Source organism: Lissotriton vulgaris, chromosome 1_1 (genome assembly GCF_964263255.1).
Source record: "Lissotriton vulgaris chromosome 1_1, aLisVul1.2, whole genome shotgun sequence".
NCBI classification, from domain to species: Eukaryota; Metazoa; Chordata; class Amphibia; order Caudata; family Salamandridae; genus Lissotriton; species Lissotriton vulgaris.
Window position 1 is genome coordinate 819,453,848 of NC_141685.1, and position 22,133 is coordinate 819,475,980.

Genomic DNA, 22,133 nt, shown 5'->3' on the forward strand with positions numbered 1-22,133 from the left:
GAGGAGGGGTAGCCATACTGTTCAAAGGCTTTATCACCTGTAGACAGGAGGCCATCACACAGGCTGACTATTATGAAGCAATGGCATTTTCAGTGTCCATAAACACCAACATATTATTTGGCGGTGTGATCATCTACAACCCACCAGGGAGCACGTTGGACTTCAGCACCCAGCTCCTTGCACAAATCATGCCGGTCTGTCTTATCAATAAAAATATCCTGCTACTTGGTGATTTTAACATACATTATGAAAACAGCAACAATCCCCTGGCTAGACACCTAGCGGAAGATATGGAAATTTTACAGTTGACTCAGAAAATTTAACAACCAACACATCGGGCAGGACATATGTTGGACCTCATGTTTTCTAACATAGGATCCATCCTCATTAAAGAAATAAAACCATTGACCTGGACAGATCATCACATGATTGAGTTCACCATCAATCTGTCCATTAAAAACACCAGACCACTAGTTCTGGCGGCAGCAAAAACTATGAGCTGGAAGAAGTTCTCAGTGGAGATATTCCAACAGCAGTACGTCCACACAAACATGGTAGGAACTTCCATTGATGACGAAATAGACCAATTACAGAATAACATCACAAATGCACTAGAACACTGCTCAGTGCTACGCTCCAATCATAAATCCAGACGTACTATGTCAGAAAAATGGTACGGGCCAGAACTAAAGTTACAAAAGAGAAAATGCTCAACACTTGAACACAAATGGAGACTTATGAAAACTCAAGATGCCCGACTCGCATATAAAAAAGAACTCACATTTTACAATAAAGCCATTAGGAAAGCAAAAAAAGAATACTTTACACGCAGAATAATAGAAAATAAAGATTCATCCAAAGAATTGTTTAAAATAGTCAAAGAACTTTGCAATCCCACAAATCTCTCATTAAATCTCACTCCGTCACAAGACGGTTGTGATAAAATAAGTAACTTCTTTTGTGATAAAATTTACACCTCGTTCTCCAACAAAGAACTGGAGCACATAGATCACCATATGTTACCCACTTCGCAGGCCGGTTGTTTGAGTTTTGTCCCTTTCTCAGAAGAAGAAGTAGGTAAAGTCATGCTAGAAGTCCAATCTAGCTCCCCGTTGGATCCCTGCCCGCACCATATTTTTTTGCTATTAACCCCGATAATCTGTCCAGCTGTAACACAAGTACTCAACCACTCACTAAATTCTGCGGAATTTCCAAAAATCTGGAAAAATGCGGTAGTCACCCCATTGATAAAAAAAAGCAGGTGCAGACATCAATAATCCCGCCAATTATCGACCTATATCACAATTACCCTATCTATCGAAAGTCTTAGAAAAATTGGTTAACAGGCAGCTTTCTAATTTTCTTGAAATCAACAACTTATTGAATGTTTCTCAGACGGGTTTCAGGGCCAATAATAGCACTGAGACAACACTCTTGGCCGTGCTGGATAGCATTCGAACACAGGTAGATCAGGGGAAAACAGTCGCCCTGATACTATTAGACCTCTCGGCGGCATTTGACACCGTACCGCACAACCTGTTATTAGGAACCCTCGCAGCAAAAGGAATCCAGGCAAAAGCATTAGGCTGGCTGCAATCATTTCTGTCAGACAGAACTCAATCGGTGCGTATGGGCAACTTTTTGTCTTCCACAGGGGGCCTCATTGAGCCCTACGTTATTCAACGTGTTTGTATCTTCCCTGGCAGAGATAAGAAGAAAGTGGGGTATCGATATCTGTTCATATGCAGAGGATACCCAACTAATGGTAACCTCAGACGGGGCAAATAACCCGAAGGACAGGCTGTTAAACTGCCTCACTGAACTATCCGGCTGGATGCACAATCATTGTTTAAAGCTTAACGCCGATAAGTCGGAAATACTGCTGTTCGGTGGACACACGCAGCTTTGGGACAACAGCTGGTGGCCCAGTACTCTAGGTACCCCCCCAATCCAACACTGACAGCAAGGAATCTAGGAGTTATTATTGACAGCACCCTGTCTATGGAAAACCATGTGTCAACAATCTGCGGCAAAGGTTTTGCACTATTAAAAATGCTCAGTCTTTCCCTGGATCCCCACTGAATGTAGAAGTATTCTAGTCCAGCCACTGCTGATGAGCAGGCTGGACTACGGAAACTCCCTGTTTGTAGTTATGGCAGACTACCTCTTCACAAAATTACAATTAGTGCAGAATGCAGCGGCAAAGGCAATCTGCAATAGAAGAAAATATGACCCAGCCAAGAGTTGCCTAAGAGAGCTCCATTAGCTCCCAATGAGACAAAGAGCCACTTTCAAAATGATGTGCATAGCACATAAAGCAATGTATAACACTAGCCCTCATATCTTAAAAATAAGATCAAGTTTTATGCACCCACTAGGAATCTCCGCTCTCAATCAACAGCGAGAGCAACAACTACTCGAGTGAAAAGAGCCAGGATGGGAGGACGGGCCTTCTCCCACCTGGCCGCAACTAGATGGAACGATCTGCCCAAGGATCTCAGACTCACGGACTGCCACCTGACTTTCAGCAAAAAATTAAAAACCATTCTTTTCCCTAAACCCGACTAAAAACTTTGTATCACTCCAGTATTAGCCCATCACTTACTACAGAAATCATAGCGCCGTGATATCCTATCCAGGATGATTGTTCGTGCTTTAAAAGCAACATTAACATTAACACATGCCTCTGAGCCAAGGGTTTCTAGAGGGCTCACTCCTCTTACTACAGCTCTTCTTTCTAAAAAGGTAGTGTTCGAGGCATATGAGCTGTAGATAATATGCTTTAGCATAGTTTGCCATCTGATGTTGGGTCCGGATGTTTGCACTTTTTTGTTAGAAGAAGTCTTTAGTCACGAGGTAGGTGACTCCTCCTTCCGGTGATGGTGCGCATGAGCATCGGCTCCATCCCCAGATTGTTTTTTTTCTGCCATCGGGTTAGGATGTGTTCGGTATCCTTTTCAAACCCCTTCGACGTGCAATCCTCTACGATTAAGTATGGAGGATTGTACTTACTGCTTGAATCCAAAGATTCGAAGCCAAGCATGCCTGTGTAACAATATGCTAGTGTTGATGGCACGGGACGCTGTGTCTGCTGCATCTAGTGCACATTTTATGGAAGTGTTGGTGATGAGCTTCCTTCATGGATGAGGTCGTTGGCTTTAGTTTTATACTCATCCGGCAGATGTTGCATGAGTTTTTCCAACTTGTCATAGTAAGCCCCATCATAGCATGCTAACAGAGCCTGAGCATTGGCAATGCTTCAAACCACAGACACAGCTCCGCCACCGCTTGGGAGATAACTGCTTTATAGTCTATTATAAAGAATATGATCTACAGCTCATATGCCTCGAACAGAAAATGCTACTTACCCAGTATGCATCTGATCTTGGCATATACAGCTGTGGATTCATATGTGCCCACCCACCTTCCCGGGTACCTTTGTCTGTTGTAGTGTCCTCTTACTTAGATACAATATACGTGGACATCTCTTTCTACTCTTACTAACTTCATCATCACCCTTACAACAAAACCATCTGGGGATGGAGCTGATGTCCATGCACACTATCACCGAAAGGAGGAGTCACCTACCTCGTGACTAAAGACTTTGTCGAACAAAAACAAAGTGCAAACATCTGGACCCAACACCAGATGGCGATCTATGCTAAAGCATACGAATCTACACTGTATATGCCAAGAATAGATGCATACTGGGTAAGTAGCATTTTCCTTTCATCCTGGACCTATCTGACTTACAGATACCTTTGTGGTACCAAAAGAGCTCTCCCTTACCTAAATGCATAATGGATTCCTTGATGTATTTAAAGCAAGAGTTTTTTAAGCCCTATCAAGCAGCAGGCTGTCCTTTGCTATCAGCTGATTTAGGGAGAGGGCGTCATTAGACCATAACCTGATCCAACCCAACAAAGGACGCAGAGCTAAAATATCCCTGAGATTACCCACCCCCAGGTCTTCATGCACACAGAGGGGGTGCTCTGCGGGACAGAGAGAAACTGCCACAATAGTTTACCATTTACCTGAAAGATCAAAGAACCATATGCCCCCAGATCGCACTGCCGTATGCAGCCTTAGAAGTACATTTGGCCTGATAGCTTTTTTTTCAGGGCCTTAAGAGGTTTACTGCCCAACCTTGATGCAGAAAGTTCACAGTCCAATAGTGAGCCTCCTACATTTGCGTATTTTAGGCATTATATCAGTTGTGTATGTTGCCAGACCAAAATGTCATGCTTTCTCAAACTGTAATGTTTCTAAAGAGCATGCTCTCGGTACACTCCGTTGTGGCTGATAAGGGAGCGGAGCAAGTAGTTTATAATTGACCAAGGTTCAAAAACTGCTGAAGTGAGAACGCAAAGGTGGGAACTCTTTTACTCAACAAATTACTGAGTGGTCACAATAGCCCACCTGTCAGGGCTTCAGCCCAGAACAAAAATAACTCTCTAAGAGGATTCTTCCTGATAACACTCGTGGTCTTGTGGTAGCTGATTATTTAGGTTGTATGATGGAACAACACCGGGAAATACTCTGCATGCCTTTACCACACATTTATCACCCCGCATTTTTTTTAGAAATTGTTTACAATGTATGCTTTTAACACGCATTGTTTGTGTGTGTATGTGTGTATATATTTATATATTTGTCAAACCTCCGTTTCCCTCGCGCTGCCGTCTCTCTCTCAGCCACGAACAGGAACCAGACATAGACCAAAGTCTTTGGATGAAGAAATTACTTTATTGCTGTCACCATAAAGTTTCGGCTCGCATGAGCCTTGATCACATGACAGCGAGCGTGTCATAGTGAAGGGTGTGTTTTTAAAGTGCAAGTGCTACCATTTCATAGGGTAATTGTTAAGTAAACAGACCTGATGTAATATCATTGTAAAATAAACGATATATACAATTTAAACATACAGGTAAAAATGCAGGTAAAATACCAACACTGAATAACTATTGATGCACTACCATACCACACAATTTTTAGCCAAAAATAAGGCAATATGTCACATTGTGACTCATGTGTCAGCATCGATTGTCGCCAAGAAAATAATGGGATGAATCCCCTACGGTGAAGTGTCATCATGTGCTAAATTTAAGCACTGTTTACACAATCTACCCATACCTAAAGTGCTGAATACCTACGAAAGTGCAGGGTGCAATAGTGCAGGAAAATAAATAACTTAAGACCTCAAATTCCGATATATATCCCGACATGTATGTGTATGTATACATTTATATATGTATATATTTATGTGTATGTATAGATGTGTGTGTGTGTGTACGTATATATATATATATATATATATATATATATATATATATATATATATATATATTTCCACAACAATGCTGCTCCTTTCTCTTAAAACAGCACACCGTAGACACAAATGTAGTGAAGCGGTGTTTATTATCAGCTTTAGTCAAGACCCAACGCGTTTCGGTGTATATATGTATATGTGGATATGTATGTGGATATGTGTATGTATGTATGTGTGTATGTATATGTATGTGTGTGTATATATGTGTGTGTGTGTATATGTATGTGTATATAAATATATATATATATATATATATATATATATATATATATATATATATACACACATATCTGCTAAAGGCTGTTTCCCATTCTATAGCTCGTCTGTAATGCGGGTCAGATGTTTTGTTTAATTCTCTTGTCTGTTCATTCATGGTTTACCCCAATCTAATGTGGTTTCAGGCAACTGCCGAGATGATATGACCTGTGTGAAGGAAGAGATCTTTGGTCCTGTAATGTCCATCCTGCCCTTTGATACTGAGGAAGAGGTCCTGGAGCGAGCAAACGACACAACATATGGTCTGGCAGGTGGAGTGTTCACAAGGTATGCAGAGGTCTCTTAATGAAGCACCCAAGTGGTTTCTGTGGACGGGGAGGCAGCTGCAGTGTAGCTGAATAATTCTTCATGAGGAGTTTGATCACTAGCTACCAAGGCTTCCTGTCCTTACTAACCTCACCCCTGTGATTAGCAACTTCCTGCCTAAGACTTCTTGCAGCCTTGTGCTCCACAGGATGGAGATATCCAATGGATATGTGCACAAAAGGGAGCATTGCTTGATGGAGCTGTCTTTGGGAAGTAGATGGCAAGTAAACGTATGTACATGTGTTGCTTGGGAGAAGATTGGTGGCGAGTGGGTTTCGGAATTGAAACTGGTGAGTAGGCCAGTACACAATTTGTGGATGGGGGTATCCTGGGGATGTTGGTGGTAAGTAGATTTGTGAACCAAGTATTTGTGAGTGGGTAAGGTCATGTATGTCAGAAGGAAGGGGGTGGTGACTGGATGATAATGCTCTTGTGGAGGTGGCTGGTAAGCAGAAAAAGTGATTATCTGCAAATATCTGGATACCGTTACAAGATGAATCTTGTTTCCTGTTTGTACACAGAGACATCCAGCGAGCCCACAGAGTTGTGGCAGGACTGCAGGCGGGTATGTGCTTTATCAACAACTACAACATGGGGCCAGTGGAAGTGCCATTTGGAGGCTACAAGAAGTCTGGTACGTCGCTCTTAGCATTGGCAGGTTTCTTCTAGTTGAGAAGAGGGCATATGTTTGGTCTTGCAGATGGGACACTAGGTTGCTATTGAACAATATGGGAACATGACATTGATGTGGTCACTGGTCTGGGCTTGATACTGTGCCTCAGGGAGTGTTTGAATATATAGGGGTGGCAGACTGGCATCCAGCATGGCTAAGCAGTACAAAGTCCTTATGTCCTGGTAAATGCTGTGCACCTGGAATTTATAGCAGTGGTTTGACCCAGGACTGGTATTCATTTGGTTTTTGATTGCTTCCATTCTCCAGCATTTATGCGCAACAACCTTATTCTAGAGAGTACTTTTAAGGACAGAATGTGTGTCTAATATATCTATCTCCTATAGTAAGCTGTGGAAAATATGTATTTGCATGCTGCACATCTGACAGTCCCTGTCCAGGTTTTCTGAAAATATACACATGTGGAGAGAGGCAAAACCTCAAGTAATTGAATGGAGTTTTTCACACAATTTACCACTATCTAGCAGTGGTAAACTGCTCCGATTTCTACGGTGAACTGGGTGTCTCAGTATGAGATTGGGTATGTTAGTGATTATGCATGTTTAAATGGGTGTGTAAGTGACTATGGATTTGTAACTGGCAGTGTTATTGGATGTGGAACTGGGTGTGTGAAGGACTATGATTTTGTAATATAGGTATGCGAGTTGCTGTATGGGTGGGTAATAGGGTGTGTAAGTGTATTTGTAACTAATTGCCTGTGTGTGAGTGGATTCAAATTACATATTATAAGCAAGCACCCACATCTAATTTCTAACACATTCATCAATGGCTTAATACAATACCTATATTTTCAGTATAGCAATTCCTCTTCCTCCTTTGCTGCTCACTATATTTTAGTTAGTGTTCTCATGTAACCTCTTGTCCATTTTGTCATCTACTGTACTGTCTAGAAGCTATACATTTTCTTTCAGGTTACATACACTTGCATTTTTTAAGTATAATTTCTATACTACCACCTCATTAACATACTTGTACAATCTTTCCTGTTCAACTTTTGTTCTCTCTCTTAACATCGGTTCTCAGCTACCAGTCTCGACTATGGCAATACTCCTCCACTCTCAGTAGCAAAGTACCTAAAATGGCTACCCTTCCCCATGTTCTCCTATACCTATACTTAGCAAATCAGACCTTTTCATCTTTTATTTTTGTTACGCCACTCCTGAATGGTCACCATTTTTTAACCCTTTCTGTGTTTTAAGGAAAGAAGCCCAATCCAAAGCAGCATTCATCGCTGCCTCTGTGTAACTTCGCTGTGGCCCCATGGATCCACATGGAAGACCTTAAAAGCATTCAACAGGCTACTAATAATTTTAGTTGCATTTCATTTTGTAAAATATTGCCAGTTAAAGGACAGCCACGTCCTACTGAGAATTTGTGTACATTAGCCTGCTTTTCTGTTTTACACTGCAGTCTGTGTTCTTTCCCCATAGTCTTTTAGCTCTGTTTTCATAGTAACCACATTTCCAGTGGTCTCTGCCTACCAGTAGCTGAAACTTTCACAAGACTTTCTCTAAAAGGCATACTAGCTTCACACCAACAATAGCAGGTATGGTTGACTGTTACCAATCCCAAACATATCCCAAACAACAACCTTTTTTTTTTTTTTTCTCAGAGCCAATCACAGAGGTAGTTAGTTTTGTTAGTCGCAACCTAATTTTAGTTCCTTGCGCATCTCCACCATCCAATCCAATGTTATTTTTTTATTTTACTTGCTGTCCTCCCTTTTAGCTGCCTTTCATCTTCAAAACTGCCTCATTCTGCTGCAGCCTTTTCTTGTGTCCAACTCCTACTTGTCTCCAAAATGACTAGAGTCTAGATTGTGGACCATAGTTTTGTGTTTTGGGCCAGAGAGTGCTAGAAGGGGTGCATTGACTTGGACTTAGGTTTATCTAATGTAGACATTCAACGGGTTGGCCAGAGAAGATTAAAGTGACATTAATTGCTGACTTTGGTTAAAAGCATTGCTGATTGCCAACATCCAGACGTCATGATTGTGCACTGTGGTGGCAGTGACGTAGGCACAATTACTGGGGTAGGACTTGAAATACTAATGAAGAATACCGTAGGCAAATGTTGGAGAATGTCAAGGCAGTATGTGGGAAAAGTTACATTAATTTACCAAAGTGGCAGTGGTCAACCCATTTGTGTCAATAGATACAGAAATCCAGGAAACATGTCAATGCAACTGTTTCTGCATTCCGCCGAGACCACATCATGTGTACAAAAATGTATGCTTCGATATGGACATTTAACATATGGAGGCAACAGTTGTTCCTCAACAACCCGAAAGACAGGATCCTGGTCTATGTTTAATTATCTACACATCAACACAAAGGTTCTTGTGGGACTGTGAGTGGCTGTATGGGTCGGTGAGTGGGTGTGAGCACTGAACCTGTAGGTGTATAGGTCTGTGAGTGGGTGTGTGAGTGGCTGCATGAGTCAGTGACTGTGTGTGAGTGCTTGTGTAGGTCTGTGACTGGGGAGGTGAGTGTTTGCATGGGTATGCGAGAGGCTGTTTGTGTGGGGCTGTGAGTGTCTGAGTGGGTCTGAAAGTGTTAATCTGAAAGAGACATGTTAGTGATAGATTCCTTACCTTAGAATATTCCCCAAGCGTCAGTCTGGATCAGTAAAGATTTCTGCTTGGCAGTACCTCTGCGCGCCGCCCGTCACCTGCGCTGGGATGACGTCACGGACACTACTTAGGCACCACCCATGTGCGCTTACGTCAGTTCTTTCTTTTTCCACGCCGAAAGTGCACATCCGGATTGAGCATGTACTTCGGCCATTTTCTGACCACTTTTTTGAAACTTTTGTCTCCTTTTCTTGTCTCCTTATGCACGTAGGAATGCCCAGCTTTAAGTCTTGTGAGGCCTGTTGCCGTAATATGTCAGTGGCAGACCCCCATGATGTCTGCCTCTACTGCCTGGAGACCGACCATGAATCTCGGGACTGCCATGCCATGGCTCCTGACGCCTTGCTGGAGCGGCGCCGGAAGTTGCTGGAGGTCCGCACTCCTCTCACCGCCGCTCCGGGTCTAGTTGCCGTTCGCGGTCTGAGTCAGAAGACCCATTGTGGCACAACCTTTGCTCCACAGTGTTCTAGCACACTGGCTCCACTGCAGATTGTTTTCTTACACCATTGGGTTCAGAGGATTGGGAACTCGGCTCCGTGATTGACCTGCTAACACACTGGTCTTTCTTTTCAGTTTCAGTAGTGCAATCTGTAGGAAACTGGGTTTTTGTTGCAATAGTTCCCGCCACTTTTTGCCTGATATTTGATGCAACTTTGACTGTGCAATGGGTTCCTGTTAACCAGTTCCCCAGTGCCAGTATTCATTCCCCAAAACAAAGTAACTGGTCAATTGATCCCCCAAATGGCCAGGCCTTTATCACCACTAAGTCCATAGTAAGTGGCACCCTGGGTATAGGTACCAAAGAGGGTCCCTAAGAGCTCAGCACATCTTGTGCCACTCTAGGGTACCCAGCACCAGACTCATGCAGACTGCCACTGCGGGCTGTGTTACCATTTGCTCTAAAAAGTGAAAACAAGACCTAGCCCACACCCTGTATGCTATGTCCCCTAGCACTGCATGTAATATTTGTAAGATTCTCTTACAGCAGGCATATAATGCACCCTGCCTTAGGGCTGTAAGAACATGTGAGAACATATCTGCATAATCAAATATGCTCCTGTGCTGTCTAGTTCCATTACTGACAGTACAAGTGAACAGGAAAGCCATCTTAAGGTATGTACTGTACACTGGTCAAAACGAGTTTTCTAGCTACATAATGGCTTCACTGAAACCTATGGTTTTTGGTATTAAACACCTCGTATTAAGAAACAAACACTGATTCCAGTGATGGATTTATTAATACCCCCGCCCAGAGGGTACCTTAGAAGTATCACCTGAACCCTACTAGCCCTCTAGTGTGCTGGCTGACTTGTCCGGTGCCACAACAGACCAGTTTCTCCACCCCTAGGAGGAGAGATCCATGCTCTCAGAGGTCCGAAACAATGCCTGCTCTGGCGGAGGTGTTTACATGCCGTCCTCCTCCAGGAAGGCTAGTAAACCTGCATATCTAGGCATGAGGCATCAAAGGCCTCTGCAGCCTTTGATATGCGGCGCAAGGTCTCCCCAAACAGGGGAAATGCCAACCTGACCGGGGCCCATTTGGCACCAGAGCAGGCAGGAAAATGAGCTACACAGGAGGCGTGTTGCACTGCCAGGCTGGACACACCACTAGGGTGGGCAGCCTGAAGTGAACACAAAGATAGGAACTCTGCCATGTTGTTTGTAGTGGAATTAGGAATTCTGAGACCGGGTGATGCCCACTCCCCAAAGGAAGTTTTCATCTAGGGGGTGTAGTGACCCCACAGGTAAGTAGCCCATTGGCTACTACCCCTCACTCCCCTTATTTTAGTTTTTTGGGGATCCCCTGATACCAGGAATTCAGATTTCAATGGACACAAGGAGGAGTGGAAGATGTCTCGAACAGAGGAACAGAACTAACTTGGCTCAAAACCTGACAGCTTGCCTGCTGCCCCCAACCCTTGTGGAGCAACTGACAATTGCCAAAGAAACTCCCTTAGAGTAGAGGAGCCACTCCCCTGCAGCCGCAGGCACCAAAGAAGCAAGGTCTGGTTTACCCTCCTGCTGCCTTCCGGGACTATAAACGCTGCAGCTGCCCTAGAGGGTCACTGTTGTCCTACAGATCCATCCTCACTCCAAGTGTGGGGACACCAGGACCGACTGGATCTGTGCAGTACCAAAGCTGGTGGTACCAGACCCCTTGCAGCAGCCAAGGCTTGTTTTGTCCATTCCGGACACAAACGCTGAGGTAAGCCGACGTGCACGTCGAGGGACTTCAGAGACTGTGAGACCCACATTGTGAGTGGCCCAGCTGTCCTGTGGCCCAGCTGTCCTGTTTGTCCCTCTTCAGTAGAGACAAAGACTACGGGGTCATTAGGATGGCGGGCAGACTTAGTCCGCCCGCCATCCTATCGGTGATTGGGACTGCCACTGTGGCGGGCGCATCCTGCATTTTTAGCATTGTTGTGGGCGCTGCTCTCATCACCGCCTGCCACAATGCTAAAAATACACGTATGCATTTGCATAAACAAAGCGGCAGGCACCGCGCGGTGCCTGCCGCTTTGTTTATGCAAATGCAGGGGGGTACCACAGGTACCCCCGTGTGCACCCCCCACCTCTCCTTCACTCTGGGGGCCCACAGGGGGCCCCCAAAGTGAAGACTGCATGCCTCGATGCCGCCACGGAAAGGCATCTCTGCAAGCTCATGCTAATATGGCTGGCGGTGTCTATTAGACATCGCCACCATACTGGATCTTTTCCGCCCCAGTCGCCTTGCGACCGGGCGGAAAAGCGGCGGACGGTCTTTCCGTCCGCCGCGGTCCCCCCGCCATCCTAATATGGCGGGGGTCATTTAGGTGAGGATGGCGGGCGGGTTGCCCCAGCCAGGCTGGCGGTGGCTACCGCTTGCCTGGCGGGGGCAATCCGCCCGCCATCCTAATGGGCCCCTAAGAGTGAGCCTATGACTGCCGCTACTTGACACATCAAAATGCCTCTGCACCACACAGCCTGAATCAGAGTGAGGGGGACAGTGCCCACAGGGTATTGAGACCCACAAGAATTTAGCCCATCCTTTGGTCTGGCCTTATTGGACTACCAGTCGCCGCCTGCAGCCTCTCTCCAACCGCGAGTGACTCCAGCACTAAACCTGATGTCAAGAGATCTCTGCACCGGAGTCCCACCGCCTAAGGAGAAGTTGAGTAACTGTTCCTATGTGCCCGAGCATCTCAAGGGTCGAGCCCCCTGTCTGACCTCCAAATTCCAGCTTGTTTCCTCTTCTTGACCTGATCGTTCCCCCATTGAAGTGGATGGGGTACTCAACTCCGTATCAGAACCTGAAAGCCCTGGAGCCTCCCAAGGTGACTTGGTGTGGCTTTGGACCTTGCCCCATACTCACCTTAAGTCCAGGGAAAGGGTCCGTAGGTCACTCACAAGTACCTGAATGAAATACATGTTCTCTTCCAGGGGATCCTCGTCAATATTCATAAGCACTGAATATTCCCACCTAAGTGCGCGGTGATCCCTGAGCACATATGTGCATAACATTTTAATGTGTGTGTGTGTATATATATGTGTGTGTGTGTATATATATGTGTGTGTGTGTATATATGTGTGTGTGTGTGTGTGTATATATATATATATATGTGTGTGTGTGTGTGTGTGTGTGTGTGTGTGTGTTCGAGGCATGTGGGCTGCTGCATTCATATCTGTGCATAGATCGCCGCCTAGTGTTGGGTCCGGATGATTGCACATTGTTGTCCTGGAAGAGTCTTCGAAGTATCACGAGATAGGTGGCTCCTCCCCTGGACTACAGTGCGCATGGGCATCGCCTCCATCCCCAGATTGTTTTTTTCCGCCATTGGGTTCGGATGTGTTTCGGTTCCCTCTGTCGGAATCGATAGTTGTTTAACTTTCCTAACTTGAGACCAAAAGGTCGTTAGGCTTGGCGTCGGTATTGTCTTTCGTTCGGGTTTGTCTGTTCTTCAGCTCCGAACTCTTGCTGCCCTTCCGCGTGCTGTCGGCGCGGACGGGCCTACACGACGCTCCAGACATGGAACAAACTCAGTTTAAGAGGTGCCCGGTGTGCACCTCAAAGTATTCACACCTCGACGTGCACCCAGTGTGCAACAAATGTTTGTCGCCGGACCATGATGAGGCCAGGTGTATGGCCTGCTCAAAGTTCCGGTGTAAGAAGACTCTCAAGCTTCGTCGGGCCGCTAGACTCCAGGCCCAGTTATCGGCGCCCCCGCCAGACAACATCTTCGAAGAAGACGTTGGAGACGACAATGTCTGTCAAGTTTCGGACTCTAGCCCGGCGTCGGAGAAAGAAAACTACGACGCGGGAGACGAGGAGTTTGATGAAGTCGTCGGTGAGGTAGGGGACGACGATGGGGCCATTGCCGCCGTGGAGGATAGCTCGGAGGAGGAGCATCCTCAAACTGACTCAGGGGTCAACCCCCACTATACGGCCCAGGTCGAGGGATCTCCTTCGGGCCTTACCCAAGACCTCATTAATCGTCCCACGGCCTCGCCTCCGGGCCCGGCCACGGACATTTCTGATGCGCCACTCCCGTTGAAGAAAACGAAAGTGAAGCCATCGGGGTCCACACCAACGGTTTCGAAACCGAAAGTGAAAGTCGCACTGGTGGGACAGAAGGCTCCAGAGGCCTCAATGTCTAAGAAATTCAAAATGGCCGACATCAAGAGCCACGCCAAGATGGCCGACCCGAAGACCCCGGTGTTGAAGGCGAAGACGACCGACGCGGCCGCGTCGGCGCCGAAGGTGGTCGAGGTCGATGACCCGAAGAAAGCTCCTAAAAAGCGTCAGGACGACTCCATAGCTCTGGCTGCGCCGACTCCGGCCGTCAAGGCCAAGGATGGTGATGTCGGCTCCGAAGACCGTGCCTTTCGCCGACCCGACTCCGGACTCGGGGAAATCGCTCGAGCCGGTCCAGCCCTCCCCGGCCTTAACAAAAAAGGTCGTGGAGTCCCTGCAGCGGCTTCGGAAGGACGCTGTGGCTCCCGAACCGAAGGATGTGGTGCCGAAGCCTACACCAAAGCCGGCAAAGGCACAGACGCCTATCCACTTCACGCTGCCGCCGAAGACGACGCCGAAGGCTTTCGCTCCGAGGCATGGGGCCGGGGTGCCTTTGAAGGTGGTGTCAACGCCCAAGGCGTCATTGGTAGTGCCGAAGCCTCGGCTCCAGCCACTCGCAGATGAGGAGCGTCGAGAGGTTATCATCGACGCCAACACCGGGAAGCTCTCTCTCCTTAAAAGGAAAATCACCACGGAGCCGGTGTTGGAACATTTTCGTATTCCACTCAAGAACAAAAAGGACTCTGCGGGTACTTCTGCCCCTATACAGCCTGCATCTCCACATAATTTGGAACTTTCACCGACGCATTCTAATGCTGGGGAAGGTGACGGAGATGAGGACGACTAGTACAATTATCCAGCATACTCGGATCCAGAGGAGGTACATGAACCTTGGTCTGCCGGAAGCGACCCTGAGGACCCTCAGTCGGGTCATGAACCGCAGCTTTTTGCAGCGAAGACTTCTCCTACAGAGGACTCTGCAGCCTTCAACGCTCTGATTGAGAGAGCTGCAGCTAATCATGATGTCGACCTACATGCAGATCCTGTGGATGTCGATTTTCTGTTTGACACTTTCTCAGTGGCTGAAAAGTCAGTCAAGACATTGCCTATGCTCAAGGGAGTGCTGAAGCACGCGCCAGAGGTTTTCAGGGAGCCCACTCGGGCGCGAGTCATCAATCCTCGTATTGATAAAAAATACAAGGCAGCGCCCTCGGATCCAACGTACATCAAGGGACACTTGCCACTGGATTCTTTGGTTGTATCCAACGCACGTAAGCGGGCGAATTCGCAGACCACGGGTGACGCTCCTCCCCCAGACAAAGAGTCAAAAATATTTGAAGCCTCAGGGAAACTAATTGCTGCGCAGGCAGCTAATATTTGGCGCATTTCAAACACGCAGGCCCTACTTGCACGCTACGATAGGGCGCACTACGACACCCTAGAAACACTTCTGCAGCACGTACCTGATCAGTACAAGGAGGCAGGTGAAATGTTGATTCAGGAGGGGAAGCTGATTACCAACGCTTCCATCAAATGTGCGCTGGACGTTGCTGATACCGCCTCCAGGGCGATAAACACTAGCGTGTTGCTGCGGAGACATGCATGGCTTAGAATATCAGGCTTCAAACCAGATATACAGACAACCATCTTGAACCAAACAGTTAATCCAGACCACCGGTTTGGCCCCGAGGTGGATGCGACCCTTGAAAAAATGAAGAAAGACACGGACACTGCTAAGTCTATGGGGGCCCTCCAGTCTCAGCAGTTTCGGGGTGGTTCCTTTCGCCGCTCCAATAAGAGGCACCTCAAGGGGTCAGGCATCACAATCCACGCAGTACTATAAAAGCAACACCCAAACCTCATACACCAACAAAGGTAGAGGTGGTTACAGGGGCAACCACGTCAAAGGCAGGGGACGTGGAAACAGCTCCAGGTCCTCCTCCACCAACAAACAGTGACGCCTTGTCACTGCCCCCCGACCACACAACACCGGTCGGGGGGAGACTCCAGCAGTTCCTGCCCGCGTGGAAATCCATCACCACGGACAGGTGGGTCAAATCTCTTAGCCAGTACGGTTACTGTCTGGAACTTATTTCCACTCCACCAAACATACCTCCAAGAAACCGTCCTATGTCCGGCGAGCACTTGCACTTGTTGCACCAGGAAGTTCAAGTCATGCTGCAAAAAGGGGCAATAGAGCTCGTTCCACTGCAAGAAAGGGGAACAGGAGTTTACTCTCTGTACTTTCTAATCCCCAAAAAGGACGGATCCCTCAGGCCCATCCTGGACCTCATGCCCCTCAACTGGTACATTCTATCGGAGCACTTCCATATGCTCACGTTGCAGCAGGTCCTCCCTCTGCTTCAACAGGGGGACTTCCTGGCTACGCTGGATCTCAAGGATGCATACTTTCATATCCCCCTGCATCCTTCCCACAGGAAGTACCTCAGATTCACGATTCAAGACCAGCACTACCAGTTCAGGGTTCTGCCTTTCGGGGTCACCACAGCGCCAAGAGTCTTTACAAAGTGCCTGGCGACTGTGGCGGCGCATCTACGACGCCAGAACGTCCACGTCTATCCCTATCTGGACGACTGGCTCATTCAGGCAAAGTCAGAACAGCAGTGCGCCGACCACGTGTCCCGCACCATTCATCTCCTGCACGATCTGGGATTCTCGCTGAACTATCCAAAATCCCATCTCCAACCCGCCCATATACGGCAGTATCTGGGCGCGACAATAGACACTCTGGCAGCCACTGCGCAGCCAAATTCAGTGAGAATCGCCAGTATCCAAACGCTGATCCAACGATTCAGACCTCAGCACTCGCTTCCAGCGAAGGTGTTCATGCAGTTGATAGGCATGATGGCCTCCTGCATCTCAATCGTCCCGCACGCGAGACTACATATGCGTCCGCTTCAGGAGTGCCTAGCACGTCAGTGGACTCAGGCTCATGGGCAACTGACAGACCTAGTGTTGGTGAGCGGTCGGGCATACAACTCTCTGCATTGGTGGAATCCACAAAACCTTTGCAAGGGCCGACCGTTCCAGGAGCCTGTGCCACAGATTATCCTGACAACGGACGCTTCTCTCCAGGGATGGGGAGCGCATGTACTCCACTACACAGTGCAGGGACTATGGACACTACAGCAAAGGAAGATGCACATTGTTTTGGAACTGATGGCAATCTTCATGGCCTTGAAGGCATTCAAAGTACATCTGTGCAACAAGGTCGTGTTGATCCGGACGGACATGACGGCCATGTACTACATTCAGAAGCAGGGGGGCACACACTCTCCGCAGCTGTCTCATCTGGCTCAGAGCATGTGGAAGTGGGCCATTCAGAGGAACATCTTCCTCATGGCGGAGCATCTCCCGGGCAAGGACAACCAGATGGCGGACCTGCTCAGCAGGCACAGCCATCAAATGCACGAGTGGGAGATACATCCATCAGTACTCCAACCGTACTTCCAAAGGTGGGGTCATCCAGAGATAGACCTGTTTGCCACAAAGGAGAACGCAAAATGCCAAAGCTTCGCCGCCAGGTTCCCACACCCGCAATCGCAGGGCAATGCGATGTGGATGAACTAGTCAGGCAGATTTGCGTACGCTTTTCCCCCAGCACCTCTGATACCGCTGGTGGCACGCAAACTCAGGCAGCACTCGATGACTCTCATCCTGGTTGCTCCAACGTGGGCTCGCCAACCATGGTACACCACGTTTCTGGAACTCTCCGTGGTACCGCATCAAAGGCTTCATCTCACACCCAGCCTTCTGACGCAGAGCCATGGCGACATTCAGCACCCAGATCCGCAAAAGCTCAACCTGGCGATCTGGCTCCTGAAGTCCTAGAGTTTGGCTACCTCAATCTTCCCCCCGATTGCATGGACATCATTCGGGAGGCAAGGAAGCCCACTACTAGAGCTTGTTATGCGGCTAAATGGAAGCGGTTTGTAATTTACTGTGTAAACCACGATATTGACCCGCTAGATGCTTCCATTCAGAACATCATTTGTTACCTGTTCCACCTGTACCAATGCAATTTGGCGTATTCTTCCATCCGCATTCACTTGTCTGCAATGGCAGCATACCTCCAGAATAGGCAACACCTATCACTTTTTAAGGTCCCTGCTATCAAGGCTTTTCTGGAAGGACTCAAAAGGGTCATTCCACCACGGACACCACCAGCTCCGGAATGGAACCTCAATGTGGTTCTTACAAGGCTGATGGGTCCTCCCTTTGAGCCACTGCACTCTTGTGAGCTTCAGTTTCTGACTTGGAAGGTGGCTTTCTTAGTAGCAATTACATCGCTACGGAGGGTTAGTGAGTTGCAGGCGCTCACCATCCAAGAACCTTTCTTCCAAGTACACGCTAACAGGGTGGTGCTCCGCACTAACCCTAAATTCTTACCCAAGGTTGTATCTCAATTCCACATGAACCAGACAATTGAGTTGCCAGTGTTTTTTCAAAACCCAGAGTCGCTGGCGGAGCGGATGCTCCACACCCTTGACGTTAAAAGAGCCTTAATGTACTACATTGACAGGACAAAGGATTTTCGTAAGACCAAGCAACTTTTCGTTGCATTTGCCTCACACCACAAGGGAAACGCTATCTCCAAAGCTGGTATCGCTAGGTGGATCGTGAAATGCATTCAGATCTGTTACGCTAAGGCTAAACGCACTCTCACAATTCCACCAAGAGCCCACTCCACCAGAAAGTTGGGGGCCTCTATGGCTTTCCTAGGTAACATTCCCTTAGAAGATATTTGTAGAGCAGCCACATGGTCTACCACACATACTTTTACTAAACATTACTGTGTAGACGTGCACTCCAAACAGCAGGCAGCTGTTGGTCAGGCTGTTCTCAAAACACTTTTTCAGACTGCTGCAGCTGGCACGGGCGGCCGCCAATAATGGGAGGACTGCTATGTATGCTATGCACAGATATGAATTCAGCAGCCCACATGCCTCGAACTGCAAATGCTACTTACCAGTATGCATCTGTTCTTGGCATGTAGGGCTGCTGACATTCATATCGCCCACCCTCCTCCCCGGCGCCTGTAGCAGCTGTAGTATTCATATATATATGCTCATAGCATGGTCATCACTCACATACTTCACTCCATCTCTGCCAATGGCTAAAAACAATCTGGGGATGGAGGCGATGCCCATCGCACTGTAGTCCAGGGAAGGAGCCACCTATCTCGTGATACTTCGAAGACTCTTCCAGGACAACAATGTGCAATCATCCGGACCAAACACTAGGCGGCGATCTATGCACAGATATGAATGTCAGCAGCCCTACATGCCAAGAACAGATGCATACTGGTAAGTAGCATTTGCAATATATGTGTATGTGTGTGTGTGTGTGTGTGTGTGTGTGTGTGTGTGTGTGTGTGTATATATATATATATATATATATATATATATATATATATATATATCCATCCTGTGTTAAGGGCTAAAAATGGCCTTTATACATTGAATTTTCCTTTAATGAACTACTTACCGGACTCTAGTATTTCTGTAACTCAGTGAGACAATAGAGTTCAAAAGTGCAGCCTTTTTTGTAGAGAAAAATGCAAGGGAATACAATAGACTACATTAAAGCATAACAAGTGAATACTGACACCATGCCTTAAAGATCCCCAGGATCTCCTGTATCCCATCATGCCCCAAAGGTGACAGTTCGGTCAGTTAATTTTTTACGTCTCCTTCAGTGAGGATCCTAGAGCACTGACCTCTGTTTTTGCCTTTGTCAGAAATTGCTTTAGAAACCAAATTTTTCTGTGCTTCACTCAATGTCTTTTTCCACCTCGCGTGAGTAACTATTGTTTTCTGACAGGAATTTTATTTTTTTCCGATCAAAAATGCCTTCTCTATCAAGTGCCCTGCCTGTGCCAAAAAGAAGGCACAGACTGACCCCCACTCAGTCTGCATCTTATGCCTATCTGATATCCTCTGCCTGAGTCTTGCCACCATTCTCAGAAACTCTCTAAAAGACCTTTAAGACTCCATCTTACTCCAAGACTACCTCTCTTCACAAGGCTCAATCAAGAGCCATATCCCCTGACAGGCATGAAAAAGGGAGAGCAAGATCAACATCCAGAGGTAGGAAAAGTGCCCTTCACTTCGAGGCACTCTTTGCCTGCCTTACAGCAGTCGGTTGCGAGACTGCTACCACTGGCAGCTAGAGACAATAGGCCAGGAAGGTTCTATTGACTGTGAAACACAAGAGATCAAAACCCACCTCATCAAGGAAAGTCGCGCGACGTTGCCACAAGAAAAGTCTCTGGCCACAGCAGGTCTATACCGGTCAAGGCCACGGCAGGTCTATACCAGTCAAGGTCAGTACACCTCAGACACTCCCGTTGATGGCCGCCCATTGTAGTTCGACATCAAGGCATACCACGACGAAGACTCCAACTGTGTCCCATCACTGCTCGACGTCGAGACATTTCACAGAGCAAACCCCATCGGTGGCAACTAGGTGCCATTCGACGTCTAGGTAGAGATCAGTCATCAGCAACCAGACTGTTCATTGAGGCCGACGTCTCCATCGACTGCAACCACACATAGCCCGATGTCTAGGCAGACGTCTTCATCGATGGCAACCAGGCACCAATCGACAGCAAGACAGATACCTCCTAGGCAATCTCCCACGACAGCATCAAGGTGCTGTTCAACATTGATGCCTCACTCATCGCCTAAGACCACCGTCGATGAGGGCACCTCATCGCTTGATATCAGAGCTGCATTCGTCCATTGACAGGCTTACGCAGCATACCCTGCCACCTAGACAAATGTCAGAAGAGCTTCAGCTGCGTCTTCAAGGGCTTCCTCCCATTCCTCTGCACGTGCGACAAAGATCTGTCCACCAACCAGAGGCTACACAGTCATCTGTTCCACTGGCTCCACGTTGGCTGGAAATAGTTCACAACTGCCCTGTTCCACAGAGTCCCGATCCACAATACTCAAGGACGTATTTACCTTCACAGGCTCCCTAGGACACCATCTCTAAAGCCAACTCCGCGAGTCAAGACTCCAGTATCCTGCCTGGCAGAGGCCAGCTCTCTTAGGTCGCCAACGCGATCCAGGTTACCTAGGGAGACCACTCCTAGACTCAGAACCCGGTTACGGACAAGGAGTAGATCTCGACGCAGAGCCAGAACAAAATATCCTACGCTTAACTGAAGATCTAGAAGTCTCACTCATACCACTGCGCATGTAGATAACCTAAATGGTCTACATCCACCAGATTATCAGAGGGATTACTCACCAACACTCATGAACACTCTACCAGTGAGAGTATCCCCGGTAGACGACTTAACTCATTTAATGAGATGTTGGTTAGAGGGGGCTGCCAAGCTGAACATTGATATCCCAGCACCCGCTGCAACCTCATCGGTCATTTTTGAGACCTTGCATTGTAGGTCTTCCCCAAGACCATTGCTGCCTTTGGTCCCAGGTCTGCTCCAGTCAGTCATGGACATATTTCTTCCTTCAGCCTCCCTTTCAGCGGTTCCACCACTGTCATTATAGCCGCTTCCAAGAAGACGCAATTTCTTTTATTTCATTTTTTTTTTTTTAAATCAATTTCATCTTGTGGTCTATCTGTTTCCTGATTCAAAGTGGTGTTTGGTAATATTTTGTTTTTTCCCGCCTGAGCCCTCTGCCCCAGACAAAAAAAACATCTTCAACTCTGCCATGATAAGTTCATGCATTACTTTGCCATGAGTCAGCTGGCTGCAAAATATCTGAAGCCTTTTAAAATACAAGCCCTATGTTAGTTCAAAGACCCTTTAAAAACACAAGGAAGTTCTTGAAGTTTGTGACTACGGAGATAGTACCTATATAAAACATGGCCCAACATGTGACTTATATTATTTTATTATGTTATCTGTGCTTAAGGCGTCTGTATTTGACTGATCACTAATCCGAACTTGGTTAGCCGTATATTAATGGTGAGGGGTGGTGAAGATGCCACCATTCGACAGATTAACTGGTGTAGTAGTGAGGAAGATCACTCGCTACATTAACAGTGAGCAATGTACAGTAGTTATATAGTGTTTTCATTTCCTCCTTGATTTGTCTTCCACTATCTTGGTTCCTTCTGAACTGCAATGTTCAGTATTGGTTGTAAACGTCCTGTTTGAAAATGTTACATTCTAAGCATGTTTCGTTGGTGGGTCTTATGGTTCAAATTCATTCCCGTTGTTGTATTTGTCTTGCTGTGAGTGTTTCACACCCCATTCTGATTTTGTTGCAGTTATTTAATGTGCACATATTCAATACCACTGATTGCAGAGTACACTCTGTCTCAAAAAGATATGGAGAGTTAAATGCAT

The 22,133-nt window shown here is 47.1% G+C and overlaps 1 protein-coding gene across 1 annotated transcript in view; it reads left to right on the top strand.

The window, feature by feature from the left end:
• ALDH9A1 (aldehyde dehydrogenase 9 family member A1) overlaps positions 1-22,133 on the top strand; it is a 206,152-nt gene that overhangs the window by 178,512 nt on the left and 5,507 nt on the right. Inside the window, exons 10-11 of the mRNA XM_086957203.1 lie at positions 5,731-5,872; positions 6,433-6,545. Of these exons, the coding sequence (XP_086813329.1) occupies positions 5,731-5,872; positions 6,433-6,545 (255 nt within the window). The remainder of the gene's footprint in view (positions 1-5,730; positions 5,873-6,432; positions 6,546-22,133) is intronic.